This window comes from Ovis canadensis, chromosome 6, assembly GCF_042477335.2.
Source record: "Ovis canadensis isolate MfBH-ARS-UI-01 breed Bighorn chromosome 6, ARS-UI_OviCan_v2, whole genome shotgun sequence".
NCBI lineage: Eukaryota > Metazoa > Chordata > Mammalia > Artiodactyla > Bovidae > Ovis > Ovis canadensis.
Genome location: NC_091250.1, coordinates 83302349 through 83325636, shown reverse-complemented (window position 1 = coordinate 83325636; position 23288 = coordinate 83302349). Strand labels below are relative to the sequence as shown.

Below are 23288 nucleotides of genomic sequence, written 5' to 3'. Positions count from 1 at the left end.
CAGCTAATTTATTCTGTTGTGGCTGCCTAAATATCAGCATTGCCTTTTTTTTTTTTAAATTTTGGCTGTGGTATACGGGCTTCATTGTGATACACGGGCTCTCTCTAGTTGCAGTGCAAGAGCGTCTCGCTATGGTGCATGCACTTGTCGTGTTGTGGCATGTGGGCTCAAGAACGCAGGGTATCAGGGGCAGTGGAACGAGGGCTTTGTTGTCCCCTAGCGTATGGGATCTTAGTTCCCTGACCAGGGATAGAACCTACATCCCCTGTGTTGGAAGACAGATTCTTAACCACTGGACCACCAGGGAAGTCCCAGTATGGCTTGTTTATGTCAAGTTGATTTTTATAATTTCACACAGCACTGGGAAAAAAATTGGGCATCGGTTTCTTTAATAGAATATAATTTTTCAAATGAAATTTTCAGTTGCACTGAAATATGCAACCGTCTGTTGGCCAAACATGATGTTAAGATTTAATGCTTGGCTGTCACCCCCAAAGGAGAAGTATCTAGCTTCAGAATCTTGGTATGGTTAGGGAATGCTTATGTGGGGAAAACTTTTGTTTTGGAGAAAGTAGTTGAAAATAGTAGGATGATGACGAAGTGAAAGTTCTGTAACTACTAAATTTCAATTCAAGCTGTTGACAAATTCTGGAAGTTCCATGAAACCATTTCTCAATTCTTTAACACACAGAATGGCCTTTTTCTTTCCGAAGATTTGTAGTATGTGTATTGAATAAATCTTGCCCCCCATGAAAATATGTTTTTAATTCTGTAATTGAATTCAAACAGACATGTTACTCTAGTTAAATTTTATTTTAATTTCAGTCATATACTTGGAATGCATTTGGTCTGTAAAGTGAAGGATATATGTAGTTAAAAGAGTCATTCTTCTGTAACCAAGACTTCTGCTTTTGTCTTTAAGTTCTTTTCTTCACACCAAAACATGCCAAAGTAAATCTCATGATGGAGAGCCAGTACATAACTTCTGAAAATGAGAGTGAACATATGCCATTGTAAACTTTTCTTTCCTGTTTATGATTCAGATAAAAATCAAGCCACTCAGTAAGAACAACATTTTCATATCTGTTATATGTGGAAGTGATTATACAGACCAGAATATTAACATCTATTAATACTTTTATTCATGTGTTGGTGTACATCCAGCTATCTGTCAGAATTCTGGAAGTTCCGTGAAACCATTTCCCAATTATTTAAGACCCAGAATGGCCTTGTTTATTTCCAAAGATTTGTAGTATTTGTATTGAATAAATCTTTCTCCCCCATGGAAACGTATTTTTAATTCTGTAATTTCATTAAATTACAGTTAATTTGATTGTAATTCTGTAATATGCTCATTGACATGGTCCACCATATTTTGAAGAGGGGTAGTTGTTCCTCTTTAGTGATTACATGTTAGTAATTTTTAAGGTTTATCGGTGTTCCAAAACAACTTGTCCAGGTCACTTGTATGGCCCTCAACAGATTGCATTGTAGCTCTTTGTTTTTAAATTGCTTTTCCCTGTGCCTGCCTAGAGCAGAGTTCTTGTCTTGCTAACCTTTGTTACCTCTTCAGTGCCTCCTGCATAGTTTTCATACATCACGGCTTTGCAATAAATGCCAGAATGAATGATCATATATGAATCCCTGAAATTATTATTGTGGACAGATTATGTCATCAACTGAACTTGGTGAAAAGATGGATAAGTGAAAAAGAGGAAACATTTAAGGGAAGGAAGATGGTTGAAAGGGATTAGAGATGAATGAAATGAGAATGAGATGATCAGGAATGATAAAGTATATTAATTATATGTCCTGGTTATGTATTGCTGTGTAACTAACCGCCTTAAACTTACCAGCACACAATCACAACCACTTTATTACACTCGTGGATTCTGTAGGCTAAATATTGGACTAGGGCCCAGTGGGAATGTTTGCTCCACAATATCTCATGCTCTTATCTTGGAAAACTTGATAGCTGGGAGCAACTTGGACAGCTGAGAGCTGGAATCATCTGAGGGTTTTTTCACTTATCTGTCTCAAGCTTTTGGGCTGGGATGATTTGAAGGCTGGGCTCAGCAGGAATTCTGCATTGGAACACCTGTATGTGACTTCTCTGTTTGGCAGGAGCTTCTCTCATTATGGTAGCTAGGTTCCATGTAAGACTGTCCCAAGAATGAGAAGTCTGAAAAAACAAGACAGAAGCTACTTGGCCTTTTCTGGCCTAGCCTCACAGATTACCCAGTATCCCTTCTGCTGTCCTCTATGAGTTGAAGGAATCAAAATCCTAGTCAAATTCCCTGGGAGGAGTGTCAGTGAACTTGCATCTGTTTTTGAAAACAACAGTATTACGTGTCATAAGTGGTTCAGACAATGGCAGTGATGGGTAGAGCCAAGAACAGGGAAGTACATTATCAATTTACTTCATTAGGGAGAGTGTGTATGAGAAAGGTCCAGTTCCATTCTTTTGTGTATAGCTATCCAGTTTTCCCAACACCATTTGTTTATTTATTTTTATTCTTTTCTTTTTGGAAAAATAATTTCATGTATTTATTTTTGGCTTTGCTGGGTCTTTGTTACATGGGTTTTTCTCTAGTTGTGGGGAATGGAGACTACTCTCTCACTACCGTGTATGAGCTTCTCATTATGGTGGCTTCTCCTATTGCTGAGCACAGACTTTAGTAGTTGTGGCACATGAGCTCAGTAGTTACAGCTCCTGGGCTCTAAAGCACAGGCTCAATAGCTGTGATGCACGGGCTTAGTTGCTCCACATGGCATGAGGGATCTTCTCAGATCAGAGATTGAACTCTTGTCTCCTGCAGTGGCAGGTGGATTCTTGACCACTGAGCCCCGGGGAATCTCCCCAACACCACTTATTGAAGAGATTGTCTTTTCTTCCATTGTATATGCTTGCCTCTTTTGCTGTAGCTTGACTGTGTGAGTGTAGGTTTATTAGGGGGCTCTCTATTGTGTTCCACTGATCTGTGTCTTTCTGTGTCAGTGCCATACAGTTTTGATTACAGCACTATAAGTTTGTAGTATAGTTTGAAATCAGGGAGTGTTATACCCCAGCTTTGTTCTTCTCTCTTAAAATTGTTTTGTCTATTTGCGGTCATTTGTGGTTCCAAACTTTCCAGCTGGTGCTAGTGGCAGAGAACCTGCCTGCCAGTGCAGGAGATGTAAGAGGCTCGAGTTTGATCCCTTAGTTGGGAAGATCTTTTGAAGGAAGGAATGGCAATTTACTCCAGTATTCTTGCCTAGAGAGTCCCATGGACAGAGGAGCCTGGTGGACAGAGCACGGGGTCGCAAAGAGTCGTACTGAGGCGACTTAGCATGCATGTGATTCCAGACAAATTCAGGATTATTTGTTTTAGTTCTATGAAAAATGACATTGGTATTTTGATATGGATTACATTGAATCTGTAGGTTGCTTTGGGTAGCACATCTAAATGATATTGATTCTTCCAGTCTATGAGAGTGGTATACCTTTCCATTTATTTGCCTTGTTTTCACTTTCTTTCCTCAGTGTCTTAGGAGTTTTCAGAGTATAGGTCTCTCATCTCATCAGTTAAATTTATTCCAATTGTAAAGGGCATTGTTTGCTTTATTTCTCTTTCCAATAGTTTGTTATTAGTATATAGAAATGCAGCAGATTTATGTATATTGCTTTTCTTATACCATACTAAAATATAAACTCAAAGTGGATTAAAGACTTGAATATAAGACCTGAAACTACAAAACTCCTAGAACACATGGGCAGTAATCTTTTTTTATATCTATCTTAGTAATATTTTTTTAATATGCTGTTAGGGCCACAAAGACAAAAATAAACAAATGGGACTACATCAAACTAAGCCTTTGATGAAGTCAACAAAACAAAAAGACAACCCACTGAACGGGGGAAGATATTTGTAAATTGTATATTTGATAAGGGGTTGATATCCAAAGAACTCCTACAACTCAGTATCAACAAACAAACAAAAGCCCCAATTAAAATATGGGCAGAGGACCTGAATAGACATTTCCCCAAAGAAGATAAACAAGGCATAGGAAAAGTTGCTCCATTGTCACTCAGCACCAGGGACATGCAAATCAAAACCACTATGAGGTATCACCTCCCACCTGTTAGATTGGCTCTTAGCAAGAAGAAGAAACAACAAATGTTGAGGAAAGGGAACCACTGTGCTGTGTTGGGGGGAATGTAAATTGGTGCAGCCACTATAGAAAACTGTATGGAATTTCCTCAAAAAGAGTTAAAAAATAGAGCTACCAAATGATCCAACAGTTCCACTTCTGGGTCTTTATCTGAAGAAAACAAAACAGTGACTCAAAAAGACATATACCCGTAAGTCTTCACTGAAGCATTATTTATGAGTAGCTAGCGTTCATTGATAGATGAATGGATAAAGAAGATGTGGTATATATACACAATGGAATACTACTTGGCTATAAGAAAGAATGAAATCTTGCCATTTGCAGCAACATGGATGGACCTGGTTACCTTCCAGGTCTAAGTGAAATAAATCAGAGAGAGAAAAACACATGCTATGATTTTACTTTTATTTGGAATCTAAAAAACAAAACAAATGAACAAAGAAAAGCAAAGTGGAAACAGACTCAGATACAGAAGATAAACTGGTGGTTGCCAGAGGGGAGGTGGGTGGAAGGACAGGTGAAGGGATGAAGAGGTTCAGTCTTCCGACTATAAAACAAATAAGACATGGAAAAGTAACATGCAGCATGAGGAATATAGTCAGTAATACTGTAATAAGTTGGTGTGCTGACAGATAATTAGACTTTTATGGCAATCATGTCATAGTGTATAAAAATATTGAATCACTGGTGTATACCTGAAACTAATATAATTGGAGAAGGAAACGGCAACCCACTCTAGTACTCTTGTGTACTAATTATAATCCCATAAACAAAAGTCAGTGCACATTTTCCTCAGTAATTAGATCATGGCTTATATTCATGATACTTTTTGAATGTAGTTTACAGTTTTTAATTGTTGCAAGTGATGTATAAGAATGTTTCTCCTTCAATAAAAAAATAAGAAAGAATGTTTTCTATGGAACTGGTATTCATAGGTGTTTAATTTTATCCTTTTAGAGATCAGATATATAACAGCTGGCATTTCACTTGGGGAAATTCATCTTTGAGCTCCACAAGCCTTAGAATTAAGGGTAAATAATTCTCTGGTCAAATTTGCCTCCTTGTCTTAGTGTGCTTTGTAGTTTTAATTGTGATGCTCACCTTTGGTAAACTTTCTAATGATTCTTTTGAAAAAGGCTACAGTTCAGGTATACTCACTTTATCTGACTGTCCACTGTGTTTTGGTGCTTTGTTAGTGTGTATAGAATTTTCTTTTTATTGTGCTTTAGGCTTGAAAAGCTAACTTCTGCTTTCATGAAATTTGAACAGGGGAAAGGAAAGGAAATAGAAGAAGAGGAGTTATAACAAGGACAAATGTTATATAGACTGTGGTTTTATTTTTGGCCCTGGAAACCACATACTCCTCTTTGTTGGGGAAGAAATGGTATCATATTACATTATCATGAGGCTTTGCTGACTCAAGGAATCATTGGGATCATTGGAAGAGCTTCTGTGATCAGCTGGATAGCGTAGTAATAATATCCTTGAAGGAGAGTCCGCCCACCTTTTTCTACTTTTATTTGACTGTCTTTCCCCTCATCCCCTTCTCTTCCTTTTTTCATCTTTTTATGTACTCTTTCTTACCAGTTCCAAAGGGTTGGATGACAGGGACATGGAAAACCATACTGTTCCTTTAAATATATTTCAAAAAGTTTTTATTATGACATTTTCAAACGCAGACAAAAATAAAGTGTAATGAACTCCTGTGTGCCTCACTCAGCTTCTCCAGTTACCAACTCATGAACAGTTTTATTTTGTCTACAGCCCCATATCCCCTTTACCAGATTATGAAGCAAATCACAGACAGTATTTTGTCTGCAAAATTTCAGTATGTATCTCTAAAAGATAACTCTTAAAAATAGAATCACAGTAGCATCATCACCCCCCAAAAATTCCAAAATGACCTAGTACTATTTTGTTATCATCAAATAAATCTTACCACAAACTTAAAATGATCACCAATATATAGTTAGCGGTCAAGTTGTTAAGAGTTATCTCACACATTTAAGAGATATCTCTTAAGACTTTTAAAAGGCTTTTGACTCCTCCTCAGTCTCACTGTTTTTGTTCTTGTAATTTTTTGTTAAGCTTACTTTCCTGTAAAAACAGCTGAATGCAATAATGATTTGAGTTCTTTATTCCTATATTGAAAATAATAGGAAAATAATATGTTGGCATCGATGAATGTTTCAAATTAAAAACAATCTAGATTAATGTAGTCAAGGAACATATTTTGGTATAGATTATTTTATATATAATTTCCAAATTACTTTCATGTCTTCTCCTAGTAAAAGTTGCTGAAAATCACTTGACCTACTTGAGAAATTTGTTATTCATGCCTTGTTCTCACTGGTTATTGTTTCCTTCTGAATTTGCAAGAAGCAGAAAGAGAAATATTTTTTGTGTATCAGAAATTCCCTTATGCGAGGAGAACTAGTGCCAGAGTATTGTCACTTAAAGTGAATCCACTTACATTTCATAGTAAATAGTAAACAAACAAAAAACCCACTATGATTCAGACTTTATCATGAAAAATAAAGTGAATATATGTTTTTTAATCTCATATATGGTACCATTTAGATTATAATTTTTAACTTCTAAACGAAGAGGGAATCAACTATTTAGTTTTCTTGAAATTATTTTTCTGATGAAAATGCATGATAAAGATTTTTGACTTCCTTCCCTTACATTTGCATTTGTCAGCACAGATCTAAAGAGGGCCCTTTTTTGGGAAAGCCTTAGCAAGCTTTATCAGGTTTTGCAAGGGTGTTTCCCGAGGTAGATTAAAGGTTAAGTCACTATAACAAAGAGACCATCATTTGGCATTTCTAAAATCTGACAGAAGTGTGTTAATCCCTCACAAAGTAGGGTAGCACAAGTCTAGGCTGATTCAGCAGCCCTGATCCATGAAGTCATTCAAGGACTAGATTCCTTCTTCTTCCCCTCTACTCCCTACGGTCATGTGTTGAATGCATAAAATTGTGTCTGCCATGTGTACTTTCTAAGAGAAAAGTGGAGAATGCTCTAAATGAGAATGAGGAAGTGGACAATGCTCTAAATCTGGGGAGAGTGACCTGTCTTTAAGTTGAAGCTGGGCCACATATCATGTCTGCACACATCCCTTTGGCTTTAAGTTAGATGGCCACAACTTGCTGCCAAGGCTGGGAAATATTATCTCTAGCCCATACATCCGGAAAGAAGGGAAGGATGAGTAGGGCACAGGGTTACAAGTGGGAAAGGGAGCAAAAAGCGGTCTGACATAGTGTATTTTAGTATTTTAAGTATAACTCATTAAAAAAATTTTTTTTTAATTGAAGGATAATTGCTTTACAGAATTTTGTGATTTTCTGTCGTACATCAACAAGAATCAGCCTTAGGTATACCCATGTCCCCGCTCTCCTGGGCCTCCCTCCCATCTCCCTCTCCATCCCACCCTTCCACCTGTCCCCGAGCCCCTGTTTGAGTTCAGAGTCATAGAGCAGATTCCCATTGGCTGTCTATTTTACATATGGTCTTGTGAATTTCTGTTACTCTCTCCATACATCTCCCCTTCTCCCTCCTCTCCTCCCACTGCCCATAGGTCTGTTCTCCGTGTCTGTTTCTCCACTGCAGCCCTAAAAATAAATTCACCAGTACCATCTCTTAAGATTCCATATATATGTCTCTGTATATGATATTTATATTTCTCTTTCTAAAGTGTAACTCATTTTTGATACTTATGTTATTGTTTTTTTCAGTGCATTTAATTAGTTAATCTGATTAAATGGGGTATAGTTACTTTACAATGTTGAGAGTTTTATTTTATTTTTACCAGCTAACTGCAAGATCCTCATTTGCCAGTGGCATTCATTGAGTGTGATGGGAGCAGTTCTCCAACATTATTCTCATTATTGACTTTTTGAAAACCCTCATCTTTTGAACATTTGATGTTGACTGTTGCATTCCCTCATTCACTGAGAGAAAATGACCCACAAAGAAGCAGAACCTAGTAATGTGGAAGGAATATTTGGAGCCTATGTGGTCAGTTGATCAATGAGTAGTTTCTGTGTTAAGACAACTTTTGATTCTCTCTAGAATACTTAACTATGAATCTCCTGTAGTGTAAGTATATGAGATGATGTGTTGAGGTATTACAAGCAGATAGGGTGGGGCTCCTCAGAGGAAGAGAACTCAGCCATCCTAGGCCTAAATCATTTTGTGATCTAGCCCAGCCACAGTGCTCACTCTTGCAGAAGAATAGGTCTCAATAGTTAATGATTTTATAGGAGCAAAAGAAGGTAAAACTGAACAGATATAATCAGGCCAGGGAGATAACTTAACCATGATATATCAGTTGTACTGTTTCAAAGGTCAGGATTAGCCTGAAGCACATTCTTGAGCTGTTTTGCAGAATGCAAACCCTTGTGGGGGCACAATTTCCAGATCCACTGGAACCTAAGGAATGATGATGGTGACCTTTGCTGACCCTCCCAACTTCCATCAACTTGTGCTGGACTCTGTCAACCTTTCCCCAGTTCCATGCTGAATTCTCTTTGCTCCAGCCCCAGTCTTGCTGTTTGGGGAGATAATGCTCTGGGAAGCATCCTTGTTGTCCTCCTTACTTGCTGCAAGTAATAAATCCTTCCTTCTGCTCTTCTGTTTGAGTCTGTCTTTTGGCTCGATACCTGCCAAGAGGTGAAACCAATTTTCTTTAATAGTATTGCTCATGGTTTCTTTTGTCAAAACTTTTTTCTCCATCCACTGTTCTTTTTATCTCTCTTTTTTTTTCTTCATTTTTATCAGCCAGGAGACCCTCAACCACAATCATAGCCAAAGACCCCAGCAGGGTCCTTTGTTGTGAACCCCATACCTGTCCTAAAGAGTATATGTTAAATTATTGCATATACCTGTGTTATATGGACAGTAGGAAACCACTATCTGTAGTGAAGTACTGCAAGTCCACCCCAAGTCCAACATCTTGATCACCCACCATATGGCTGGACAGGCGCTGCATACCCAGGAGAGATAAGTCAGCTGACTTATGTAACTTTTGCCTTTTGACCTTTTGAGTCTAATCTAGACCTAGGTTCAGTAGATCAACAAACTACTCAAAACTTTGTAGCCTGTTACTGAGCAACTAGCTGAAAGGAGACATAGTCAAGACTTTAAGAAAATACAGTTTATCCCTGGGTGCCTTGTTTAATAGGTAAGGAAGACTTGCAGGCTAAACTTTTACTCTCAGCTGAGAGCTAAAAAAGTGCCTGATCCTGGAATAGCACCAATTCGTGATATTAAATGGGGAGCCTAGAATGTACCCTTTATTCTGATTAAAGTCAGCCGAGCATTTCCCTTCTTTTTGCTTGTGTTTCTGCTGTTCAGTTCCCCTTTTACAAAAGAAAATTGGGGCTTAAGCTGGGGTTTACATTGTAGAAGAGAGCAGGATAAGGTTTGTTACTATATAGTACCTATCCATTTTAGGTACTTTTGAATTGAACCATAACCCACAGAAACTGTTGGCAGGCATACAGCATTTGATTTCTCAGGTAATTGTCAGTCTGATGTTTATTCATGCTAGATTTCTTAACATTACAAACAGGCTCAAACTTTTTGGTAAACCTATGATGAAATGTGTAATAGCCAATGTGTTCTGATGTAAACTTCTGAAATTGAGAGCTTTAACTACATTACTGCTCTCAGAGCATTGCCAAGTACTAGACTGAGTTAGATAATATTGTTGATTTGTATAGGTAAAATATTGCTGAACATTGACATTTTCATATGGCTTAACATAGTAAGATGAGAATTTCAACAACCTTTGATCACTCTGCTTCTTCCTGTAAGGAGTTCATCCTTTCTCTACCCTGACAACTAGGGTTTCTTAATTACTATATTCCTTACCGTCCTCTTGTTTGGTAATTCATAATCATCTCTGTACCCCTGATTGATTAAAAATATTGTGAAAGGATTTATATAATAGGCTGGATAACCTTAGTAGCCATTTTAAAAAACATTTTTCTTCAGGCAGAATTTTTATGATAAAGGAGTTCTTAGATCTTTTGGCTAAAATTGGTAGACCATGAAACCGAGAACCATTAGTTTGGTACTTAGATTTGTAACACTAGACGGAGAATACAACTTCATGGTGGTTTGGATTTCTCTTTGGTGAAACAGTGAACAGTGTCTGTTCTCTACTTTAGAATATCGGTATTCAGATAAGCAACAAGGATATACTGTATAGCACAGGGAACTATATTCATATCTTGTAAAAACTTACAATGGAAAATAATCTGAGAAACATAACTGAATTACTTTGCTATACACCTTAAACTAACACAGTGTTGTAAGTCAACTAATACTTTAATACAAAAAGAATATTGATGTTCAAAGACTCATGTGTTGTTTTTCAAGCTTTTAGCAATTAGCAGTCAGAGTAAAGAAAAGAATGTTCTTGTGCTCACTGTTAAGGAGACACAGAGAAAAGGGTCTTAAGTTGTAGCTCTTAGTTTCATTTTAAAAAGATATTTGTAACCCAGAGTTGTTTCCTTTGTGATTCTTTTGTCTGAAAGGCTCAATCCTTTTTGGTGTGGAAAATGGGAGAATCACCTGGAGGACTCTGAAATTTTGTTTCATCTTGTTTTTTCCTTTGGAGCATCAAACCGATTCTTTCATTCAGAGTGATTGTCTCCAGTTTTCTTAAAATTAATTATGTCTGTATGTATTCTTATTGAAGTACTGTTGATTTACAATGTTGCATTCATTTCAAGTGTATAGCAAAATGATTCAGGTATATATATATATATATATATATATATATATATATATGTATTTTTCAGATTCTTTTCCCATGTAAGTTATTATACAATATTGAGTATAGTTCCCTATGCTATACAATAGGTCCTTGGTAGTTGTCTATTTCATTTATAGTAGTGTATGTATGTTAATCCCGAGCTCCTAATTTATCCCCCCCTTGCCCCTTTCCCCTCTGGTAACCGTAAGTTTGTGTTCTGTGGTCTATTTCTTTTCTTTTTTAAAAAAATATCCCAGATCTGTTATTGAAACTTGCAGTGATCAAACGACTTTGACATGCACATTACATTTACATTTCTTATCATCAGTCCCCTTTCCCAAGGGAGAACTCAGTTTCACAAAAGTTGAGGGACTTTCCCACATTCACAGAACTGAAGAAGCCTGACTTGACCCGGTACCTGGCTTTGGCTGGTTCCAGAGCTCATACTTCTCCTGCCATTCCCTGTTCCTCTGGTAGAATGTGTGGGTCTATTTCTGTTTGATTATAAATTCATTTGTTCTCTTTAGTCTTTGGTATTGAGAGATTGGTGTCCTTCTTAATGATGCCTTGGGAGTCATAGTTTATCTGTTGAAATTTGGAAGTTGCGTGGAATTGCCTTTAGCCATCTGCCTAAATAGAAGGCTGATAATGACGCATCATATGCTTTTCCTTTTAGTTCTCTCTTCCTTTCCACTGGAGAGGTTGTGTGTGTAGCGGTTAATAGTGCAGGCTGTGTGGTCAGAATGCCTGTATTAAAGTCTGGCTCTTATTCTTATCATATGACTAGGGAATAGTACCTTCAATAGGTTTGTTGAATTAAATGAGTTGCTACATCTGAAGTGCTTAGTGCTGGATTGAACCCGGGTCTCCCACATTGTAGACAGACGCTTAACTGTCTGAGCCACCCGGGAAGTCCTTAGAAATGCCAACACATAGCAAAATAGTGAAAGCTTGATTATAATTTTTATTATTTTTCTGTATAAATAGTAATTCTACAGGGATACTCCCTGATTCTCTTCTGGTCTGTTTATCCCTCTGGATTTCATTGATCTTATCAAAAGGTTAGTAGATTGACCTTTCAGGACAATGATGTTTACTATAAGGGAAATCTACTCGGCCTCCTCTCCTATTTTGATGTACTTTTCACAGTATTTGGCAGATAACGTGTTTCCTAGTTTGCAGCTTGGGGTTCAGAGCCATGTTTTTGTTCACTGGAGGTTGGGATTATCTTCCTCTCTGATTTGAACATTTTATTGCTTGCACAGAGTTTTAGGGAAAGTGAGTAGAGAACATATTAATACTCTTTGCACTGCCATTTTCTAATAATTTCCTGATAAGCAACCACTTTTACTTTTAAAACAACATGTTAGTATTGTAAATCTCTAAGTGATTTACTTACGCTGCCACTTCTTGCTTTTTCAATTTTAGGTATGACGCATTGACTTCCTACTAGTACTATGGAGGACATAGTTCTCTTTCACAACATACCTTGGGATCCACAAAGAAGCATATTTCCTGCATTCCCTTACCCCAGTATTTTTATGCTAGTAGTAAGGTTATTGTTGTTCAGTTGTTCAGTTGTGTCTGACTCTTTGCGGTCCCATGGCTTCCCTGTTCCTCATCATCTCCCAGAGTTTGCCCAAGTTCATTTTCATTGAATCAATGATGTCATCCAATCATCTCATCCTTGTCTTCCTCTTCTCCTTCTGCCTTCACTCTTTCCCAGCATCAGGGTCTTTTCCAGTGAGTCAGCTGTTCACATCAGGTGGCCAAAGTATTGGAGCTTCATCTTTAGCATCAGTCCTTCCAAAGAGTGTTCAGGGTTGATTTCCTTTAAGATTGACTGGCTTGATCTTAAACGTAAGATTACTACTTACAGTCTATTTTATTACGATGTTCTAGATGTTACATATGGCTGAACTCTGCAGCAAACTGTTATTATTTTTCCTTTTCTGTACAATTTCTTATTTCCCATAAACTAATCTATTACTTTTAGGTTTGCTACATTTTAACTAATTTATTATAAATCTTCTCTCAACACCTTCAGGTTCATTTCCTGGAAGAATTCCTTCCAAGAACTGTTTACCTTGATCTAGTTTGGCCTGGTGATTTTTGGTCTGCTGCCCAATGTCAGCTTCAGATTTCCCTTCACCACTGTTTGGGAGACTATCTTTACCTCTTTTGTTTTGAAACCCTTGTTTCCCGGATTCTGTGTATTTTATGATATAGTTTCTTTTTTTTTTTAATTTTAATGGAGTATTGTCCTCAGGTAGCTATTTGAAGAGGGTGAATAGGAGGTAAAAATTTTAAAACCTTGCATATTTGAAAATGTTTTTATTCTTTTGTCACTGTATTGATAGTTTGGTTGAGTATAGACTCTTAAGTTAGAAATCAGTTTTCTTCAAAAAATTTCTCCATTATTTTCTAGCTTCTATTATTGTCCTTGATGATTGCTATTATGAATTTTGATCCTTTCTATGAAACCTATTTTTAAGCTTGCTGGATCTTGTGCTTGTCCCTGTGATTTTGAAATTTTATGAGCTCTGCTGATTTGATTCTGTTTCAATTGAGAAGTAATCTTTAATTTGGGGAAATTTTCCTAAATTTCTTCTTTGATTGGTTTCTCACTGCTTTCTCCTCTTAGAACTCCTATTTTTCAAATGCTAAATTTTCTGGATGGATCCAGAAAAGTATATTTCCTCTCCAGTTTTTATTTTTATTTTTTGTTTCATATTTTGGGGCTATTTCCTCAGTTTTATATTCTGACTCTTCTACTGAGCTTCTCATATCTATTTCCCCCCCCAGTGTTCTTCTCTTTTGGTTCTGTGTACTTTATTTTGGCTGTATCCTGACCTTGTTTTATGCAAGCAATGTCTTCTCTTAACACTAGGATTTTAGGAGGGAGCCTGGGCTAATGTGTACATTCAGCCCTCCATCTTTAACTGAAAATCTACGTGAGGAGAACTTTCCTTCATTTATATGAACTTTCATAGTATTCTTTGGCCAGGATTTCCCATTGACCAACAGATTATTATAACAACAATGAACTATTTTTTTCATTTATTTAAGTATGTATTTAAAATTTTTTACAGTGTTGTGTTGGTTTCTGCCATACAACAGTGCAAGTCAGCCATAATTATACATACATCCGCTCCCTCCATAACACGCCCCCAGGTCATCACAGAGCACTAGACTGGCCTTCTTGTGCTACATAGTAACTTCTCACCAGCTATCCATCCTACATCTGATAGTGTATATATGTTGATGTTACTTTCTCCATTTGGCCCACTCTCTCCCTCCCCCACAGTGTCCACAAGCCCGTTTTCTACGTCTGTGTCTGCATTGCCCCCTGCAAATAGGTTTGTCAATGCCATTTATTAAGATTCCATATACATGCACTAATATACTATATTTATTTTTCTCTTTCCGACCTACTTCACTCTGTATAACAGGTTCTAGGTTCATTCAGCACACTAGAGCTGACTCAGGTCTGTTCTTTTTTATGTCTAATATCACATTGTATATACGTGCCACATCTTTATCCATTCATCTGTTGATGAGCATGTAGGTTGCTTCCATGTTCTGGCTGTTTTAAATAGTGCTGCTATGCACATCGGGGTACATGTGTCTTTTTTCAATTATTGTTTTCTCAGGGTATCTGCTGGGCTTGCTGGGTCGGTACCAAATTTTTAGTTTAAAATAAGGAGGACCAACTTAGATGCAAAGGAACAAGAGCTTTTTATTCTGACTTCTCAGCTTAGGATAATGGGTCAATTAGACCTGTTATCCACCGCTTATTGAGAGGCACTAAGAGTGGTATAAAGAGTTCGTGTCAGAGCCCAGTTTCTCCTCATTTAAGATAGTGGCTCTCAAATCTACCTGCACATTAAATTATGATGCCCTGGACCCCACCCCAGACCAATTCAGAGTATCTAGGTATGGGTTCAGGATGTCTGAATTCGGAATTCTGAAATAAACTTCCCTGTGTGATTCTGATGTATACTTAAAGGTGAGAATTATTCCTCCAGGAGCTTAAAATCTAGGTGAGAGTTAGAATATCAATTTAGAGCAGCATCAATTGCTCTAAAACATGGAAGGCAACAATGAGCTCTGTGATGGGTGATACAGAGATCATGGGCCCAGGAACCAGATAATTTTTAATTAATTGGGACCATCAGGAAAGGCTTCATCAGGGAGGTGAGTTTTGAGCTAGTAGTTTTCATAGGTGGAGAGAGGGGGTTCTCTAGGCCAGGGAATGAATGCTAACTATTTTGACTGGGATATGGAGTGTTTGGAGAGCAGTAAAAGTAAAGGTTGGGTGTTAGGTTGCAGCTAAATTGTGGACCATGTCTAGTGTTTTGGCTAAAGAATTTTTACTTTATCCTGCAGGTGATGAGGAGGACTTTGGGGAGGCATGGAGGGTTTCCAGTGAATGAATGTGGCATGATGACTGTGATGTCTTTGAAGGCTGAGCCAGTGGGAATTAAGGGCATGTAGTTTGAATAAAATGAGGCAGGAGCTGGGGTGAAAGGAAGACCAGTTGGAAAGCTATTGTCATGGCCCAGATGATAATTCTTTAAGCTAGAAAAAGAACATTGGAAATAAAAAATAACAATAATAAACATTTGTACAGCGTTTCATAATTAAGTTCTCTCTCACATCTCATTAAACCTCACAGTGACCTTGTGATATTTAGCTCCATATTTTATGAATGAAAGAAACTGATGTTCAGAGGTTACGCTGTTGTAAAGTAACTTTACAGAAAACAGAAGGCCTGATTGGATAATGAAAGATCAGTAGTAGGGAGTTGCAAGGGATTTGCCAGGGTGTCAGCTTGGGTGGCACTAGGTTGGCTGAGGTTGGTATTGGGTTGGCCGAAAAGTTCATTAATTTCTCTCTGCCAAACTCAAGTTCCCAGTTTTGCTCTCTGATAACCACTTATTCTCTTCACATGACTCCTGTTGCCTCTCTGATTTTTAAAAAATATTTTATTAATTTATTTAATTGTGTCAGGTCTTAGTTGTGGCATACAGGATCTTTAGCTGCTGCATGTGGAATCTAGTTCCTTGACCAGGGATTGAACCCAGGCCCCCAGTATTGTGAGCCCAGAGTCTTAGCAACTGGACCATCAGGGAAGTCCTTGCCTCTATGATTTGCTAAACAATAACTTCTTGTCAGGGTGTGGTGGAAGGAAGGGAAGAAAGGGGTGTTGCCTTTTCAACTTGTCTCAGATAAAAATGTCCAGGCCTTTTCTGAGTGTCTTTGGTTTTCAGAAAGTGAAATTTTGTTGGATTTTGGAAGGCTTATTAGCCTGGGCATGGACAGTCTAGATGTGGGGGCTCCAAATACAGGACTGAAGACCTCATACTGATGAGCTCTGCCTTGAGAGGTAGCCGTGTAGGGTAGGGTAGCTGAGTAGCATAAGCTGTAACTGGGTGGGAATTGTTTTCTCTTGTGATTGAGACAGGAGCCACAGGGAAGAGAATGCGCAGCATGGTAGTGTAGGTATCAGAGAGCATCCTTGTAGTTCTGGTGGTGAGGTTGCTTATCAAGATTACATCCTTGCTACAACTGGAGATGGATGCCATCCACCACTGTGGTAATTCATTTTGTTCACAAGTCTGCATGCCTGTGTGCTTGTCTATTTGTGTACCAAGATCCTGAGGCAATTTAAATACCAGCCTAAACCAGCCATGCAGGTGATGAAATGTACTTTTCCATCTGAGATATTTGTTTCTCTGCAATCAAGTAGCAGTAGAGTGTGCCAGCAAACCAAGGGATTGGCAGGGAGGGACAAAGGAGTGGATCATCATGGCAATTCGGATTAGGTTTTCTTATGATATCCTGGGACTTGGAGGAACAAGATGGAAGAAGAGGAGGTTGAACTTTCATGCCCTGGGCATTTTCAGTCCGGGTGCATAGAGTAACATTCCTCAGCTCCAGTTGTCAGAGTAAAATCTGTTTTTGTAATTTGGAATGACAGGCGTCCTTGGATAATTAACATGTCGCATTTTATTTCAACTGTTTATTTTCTTACTTTAGAACACTGGGATCTTCAATGGCAGGAGAAACAGTGATCAGAAGACCGAGATGAATTTTAACACTATTCTGGAAGAGACTCTTATTAAGAGGTCACAGCAGAAAAAGAAGACATCACCCTTAAACTACAAAGAGAGACTTTTTGTGCTCACAAAGTCCATGTTGACCTACTACGAGGGTCGCCCAGAGGTAGGAGACAATCAAAATTTACTTCGCTGCTTTCTATGTTGATACTACCTTTTGACACTGACATTCCTGACACCCTCCAAATCTTATGCAATAAGCTTTAGGTTAATGAAGTTAAGCTAATGATTTGTTAGCTAATGAAGTTAAGCTAATGATTTGAAAAATAAAGTTTAGAATATGGATGGACATTTTCACACGTCTGTTAATTATGGATTTAGTATGCATGGGGATACATTTTATGTTGGCCTACTGAATTAATCTGTGAGAGGAAACAAATTCCTACATCAGTTTTAGATCCTTGTGGAATTCATTAGGTATGTTTTGTAAATGACTGTTTCCCATAAACTCATATTATGTATCAAAGTCTTCTTTATTAGCACATACAAACTGTGTCTATATCCATCACTCTATGAATATTTCTCCATTACTCAGTGAAAGTCACTTAAAACTGGTTAGTGATTTGGTGAAGTTGACTGGTAGCAAAACTGTTCAACTTTTTTTGTGCTAAGCAGCTAGTACAAAGTTCCTTTGATGGGAGCAGGGGACAGTGGCTCACTGAGAACCTGGTCGGTGAGCAGCTGGCATGGGGTTCATGTTGTCATCCAGCTCCTGGCTCTTAAGTCGGTTTGTCCTCTGGTTCTACCACTCGATGAGGTGTGTGAGTGTAGAGTAGCCTCTGACCCGCCTTTTTCTTCCTGCTGTATTGGGGACGCGTCATCCAGGGGACTGCAGGTCCAGCTGTGTCCTCCCTTTTAGACCTTTTCTCGGGTCCCAGGGGGTGGCTGGAGAGACTGGGTCACCCTTGTTTACCACATGCCATTGTCTAGTTGTTTACTAGTAGATTGCTGGTGATCTTGATGTTTTATTTTATTCCACTTTTTTCCTGGAGTGCCCTCCTCAGAAATGGATTTGCTTCTTTTTATTTTGTTTTTGTTTTGTTTTACTTCCACTGATTTTTCCCACTGATTTCTCTGTGTTTTGGTTCCCCCAGTACAGACAGAATGACATTGCTTTTCACTGGTGGTCCTCAATTCTGTTAATTTCTGTTGTGGCTTGTCATTGTGACCTGTGGTATTCTACAGGTTCATATAATTCAGTCTTTCATCCACCTTCCTAAATCCCCATAATGCTGAAGACCCAAACTTTAAAAACTCAGTTGTAAAACCTGACCTTAGATGAAGCTATTTTTAGTTTTTATCTTAGTGGATATGGGTATATATGGTAATAATCATGTGTTTAATTATGTGGGGCTGTCCTAGTTCTTGCTGGGAGTGTTATGTGTGCTATATGAGGTATAATACATTTATTAAATCTGAAAAATTCAGGATTCCAAAAGAGTTTCAGGTAAGACTAGAAATATGAATTATTTTAAAATCTAAAATAAAATTTAAGGGAAAGATTAATACATTTTTGCTGTATGATAATGATCTGTTATAATTTGAATAGTATAATAAGAAAAGAATAGAAATATTACAGTAAACATGGGAAAGTGTGGTCCTTTACTAACCAAGAAAGCCTCGGAAACCTACCTTATCTGCTTAGAGATATGGACTCTTACAGCTGAAATTCTTTGCAATTGTTAAATCACTTTGAAGATGATAAATGATAACACAAAGATGATACAAAGTTAAAAAGGCCCTCATTGCTTTAGCTTAGGAAGAATAAAGAGAACAGTGGAAACCCTCTTGTTTGGCAACCTGACCCGCTGTCTTTCCTGGAAGCAGCTTCAGCCACCATGAGAACCAGAAAGGACAGAATGAGGAAGTTGTCACAATGTAAAAAAAGCCCAGCCTGTGACGCTTATCATCGATTTACTGTATAGCACAGGGAATTACCTTGCCTGGAAAATCCCATGGACAGAGGAGCCTGGTGGGCTAGGCTACGGGGTCACAAAGAATCGGACATGACTGAGCACACACACCCACACATAGGGGATTATACTCGGTATTTTATAATTTATAATGGAATGTAATCTGCAAAAAAACCTGAACCACTATGCTGTATACATGAAACTTACATGATATTGTAAATCAACTATGCTTCAATGGGAAAAAAAAAAAAAAAGAATTCATCTCCTTTCTGGCTACTGATGACTGGCCCAGGGAGCCTAGTCGCATTAGCTAGTTCTGCCTGAGCCCCTGCTCATCCCAGGAGCTGGGCATTTTTATCTCTCCTGGATTCTTTTCTCAGGAACTGATGTTCACTGGGACACTTATGATCTTCAGTTGAAAATATGATTGCAGATTTGTTTTCTTCCCACAATTAAAAACAAATGTTTACCTATATTAAAAAGTTTGGAATTTTAAGAGAAGAATCTGAATTCTTGAGAAAGTAAAAGTTCTGATCATATTGGGCTGAATTCCTTCATGACAGCTCTCAACCTGGCTTCTAGGTAAGCCCAGTAGCACTTCATTGTAGGGTTTCTTCGCTGTTTGAGTTAATGTGCCCAGTTCTCTGTTTTCCACAATTCAGTGTTCTTGTTTCCATCTCCCTTACCCTGTGATCTAAGGTGACGTGGGTAACCATGGAAATCAACAAGAATTTAAACAATATTATTTTGTTAAAAATACAGAACTCTTTTAAGTGTATTAGAAAAACCATAGGGGCCATTCTGGGATAGCCCCAGATATATTTATTTTAGTTGCTAGTATTCTGTTTTAGAAGAGAAACAGTGGGTAGGCTACTGATTGATCTAGTAGCTATGTGGTTTCTTTGTTGCTATTAAGTGACACTTATCCTTTATTAAAACTCTCAGTTAATCACAGTGTGAGTCAGACATCAGTCTTCTCCAGGTTTTCTACATCCCAGCTCCTTTGATATGATGGCAGCAGGACTTTACTGAAAATTTTCTTGTACCCTAAGTACAGTTTATTGTACTTTTTGAAGTGTGCCAAGGAATTCTGGGAAATTCAGTCAAGCTGTTTCTTTCAAGTCTAATGTTGGAAAACTTATGTTTCAGTTTCTGCTGTGGTTCATTGGTTTGTCCTTCTTACTCATTCTCAACCAGCTCATATTTCTGCATCTTCTAGTGAACTGATAAAATATCTTCCTGACAGTTTATATTGTTTGCTCTTCTTGTAATAACTCAGAACAGAGGACACTGTGATCTTGCTTTCTGATTAGGGAACTAATCACATAGGTCAGACCACCTAATATTCTGCTGGAGCCTCCACTTGGTTTTGAGATGGAATCTAGGGAAGAATAGGGCTGGAGTTAAATCAGAAAAATGACCTGTTAAATAATAGAAAACAAAGAATGGTGAGATTTCTATATGATGAGATGTTTGAATACAGAAATTTCAAGTTGTATGTAAACCTGCAACTACTGTTACTTGAGAAATCAGGAAGTTTTTTAATTCAACTTTGAAATTATCAATTTGGTTGGTTTGTTGTCTGTAATACTCCTCTGGTTTGAAAACTGGCCAGTAGTTGATGAGGTTGAGGAACAAGGAGACTAATTGTGCTGCGGATCCCTAAGGCCATCCCTAGGTTCAGTGATTCAGTAGAATGCATGGGACTCAGTATAGAGTTGAGCTCACTGCTATGATTTATTTCAGTGAAAGGGAGACAAAGCAAAACGAGCAAGGCAAAAGGTGCATGGGGCAAGTCTGGAGAAACCAAGCACAAGCTTGCAGGAGTTCTCTCTCAGTAGAGTCACAAAAGGGGTGTATAATTCCTTCAGCTCCCAGTTGTGACAGTTGTGAAATGTTTTCTCACTGGGAATCTCAATGGAGACTCAGTGCTGAAGGTTTTCACTGGGCTGGTCATATAGGCACCCTCGATCAAAGCATGTACCAAAATTCCCGACTCTAGAAAGAAAGCAGGTGTTCAGTGTAAACCAGATTGTCTGTACAGTTTAGACCCAGTGAGCTATTCTTATCAGCACTGGGGATATTAGAGCTCTCCCCCTCCCAAAGTCCAAGTTCCCAGATGCCAGCCAAGGACCAATCTTGTAAGCAGACCTTTTTCAGCCTCACAGGCCTGTTAGGTTAACTCTTTCCCACACATTTGTAGTAGTTATGGCACAAATTATTGAGTACCAGATACGGCCAGGTACTATTCTACTGTGCTAAGTACATGCATTAATTTCTTTATTGCTCAAAAGAATAGCATATTACATCTTATTAGGACTCCCATTTCAAAAATGAGCAACACGAGACTTGTACGTATAAAAACTTACACAACGTCAAATACTGATGAATTACAGGGCTATTTATTCAAAGCCTCTCTTTGAAACAGCCTTGATACTCCAGGAAAAATTAAGGGAAAAATCTATTAAATCTCTCTATAGTACAGATACATTTTTATTTTAAAAGTTTTGAGGAAATTTTTATTTCTTACTTTCAGTTACAAATTTTTAAAAATGTGTCTTGTGGTAGAAGAAAATGAACATCAGACAAAACTAAGGTTTCTGTCTGATTCTGCCACTATCTACCTAGACTTTATAAAACAATGTTTTTCAATTGTTTTTGTAGTTTAGAAATTACTTTCATATATATTGTCTCTTTACACCCTTAACTCCTTCGCCATGACTGTTCAAGCCAACACACACCCAGTCTGTTAACCAAGTCTCATGAATTCTCCTTTCTTTCATCAGAATCTTATTCCAGCCCCCACTGTCATTCTTTTGGTGGATCACTGCCCTAGTTGATTCTACTTTTGAATCTTCATCTTTCAACTATACAGACTTCAGAAGAATACTTAAAACCTATAGCTTTGCGTCTACTCTAGGATCAAGTTAAAACCCCTTAGATTGATATACCAGGTACTTGATGCCATTTCCCCTTGTCTTCCCTCTGTCTTCCCTCCATCTCCAGCTGTGTCTTCTACCTGTACTCTTTCACATTGTACCTTTCTTAGTATTGTTCAGTCAACTTGGAGTGATACGTTCTTCCACGTGCTTGCCAGGATCTGTCTATCTACCCACATTTACCCATCAAAAATATGGTGAGAGGCCTAGTCAACACTTGCTCATATTTTCTGACTGAGTTCAGTCCCTACCTTCTCTGAAGCCTTTTCTGTAATCCTCACACCAGTGGTGGACTCACCAGCCCCCGTCAGCCCTCTGCACCCTGTCCCCTATTTTTATTGAGACATCGTGGTTGCTTGACTTTGTTTATGTATCTGTTCCCCCATTGGACTTCAAGCTCTTTGAAGGCAGGGTTCAAAGCTTTCCTATTTTCATATTTCCGGGAATTGAGTGGAGAGTTGAGTCCTCAGTACCTAGTTGGATGGCTGGTTGGTTCAGAGACTTGGGGAGACCTCAACCCTTCAAAGAAGGTAGGGCTTCCTATGCAGGTTTATCCTATGCAGACATCATGGACAACCAAAAAGGTTATCATGCTGCTAGTAAGAATAAGAGTCAGGATTAGAGCCTTGGTATTCCAACTGTAAGTTCAGTGTTCTTTCTGTAATGCCTCCCTTATCATTTTATACTTTGTACTTAAATCAAACATTCTATGTGATGAGATGTTTGAAAATTTAACTTTTTACCCAGGTTAACTGTCTGGATGGTGGAGAAGTTACAAGATGATGGCATGAGTCTCTTGAATATCCTGGGCCATCTCGCATATTTCTATAAGGTCTTCTAGGTCATATTGTTGTTTGCTTGACTGTTCCTGGGAACCTGGAGACTCTAGTGATGGAGACATAAGAGCTTGTAAGCTTCTGAGATTATTGGTTATTTCTCCCTTAGTTGTATGCCTTGACTAGGTGGACTCGTAGGGGAAAGTATAAGTTTATAGGATCCTTCTTATTGCTACCTGAAGATTTATATCTTCTAGCACTTTCTAGGATTCTGAGGGGTGAGTATGGGGTGGAAGATATAGTTTCTTTTACTTCAGGACAATTGGGAGCATTGGCATCGGGCTTTAGAGGTTTCCAGACAATTCTCCAGCTTATAAAGTGAGACAGCTCTAAATACTCCATAAACAGTACAATGACTAGTGTGCTAGGGGATTTTTCTGGCTCTGAAAAGCCTCAACTCTGTGATCCCATGAAAACTCATTTTCTCACTGGCAGTTGAGTTTCCATGTTTCTGAAATAAGGTTATATCAGCTTCCTGTCTTGTGTCTTAATTTCCTCTCTCTCTTTTCTTCTCCCACTCTTGATTTGTATTTGTGTTCTTATTTTTCTCTCCTGGATCT

At 38.2% G+C, this 23288-nt stretch overlaps 1 protein-coding gene across 4 annotated transcripts in view; it reads left to right on the top strand.

Annotated features, from left to right (window-relative positions):
• TEC (tec protein tyrosine kinase) overlaps positions 1 to 23288 on the top strand; it is a 159801-nt gene that overhangs the window by 39717 nt on the left and 96796 nt on the right. For all 4 annotated transcript variants that reach the window (XM_069593085.1, XM_069593086.1, XM_069593084.1 and 1 more), the window contains one exon: positions 16961 to 17146. In XM_069593085.1, the coding sequence (XP_069449186.1) occupies positions 17009 to 17146 (138 nt within the window). In that variant the 5' untranslated portion in view covers positions 16961 to 17008. The remainder of the gene's footprint in view (positions 1 to 16960; positions 17147 to 23288) is intronic.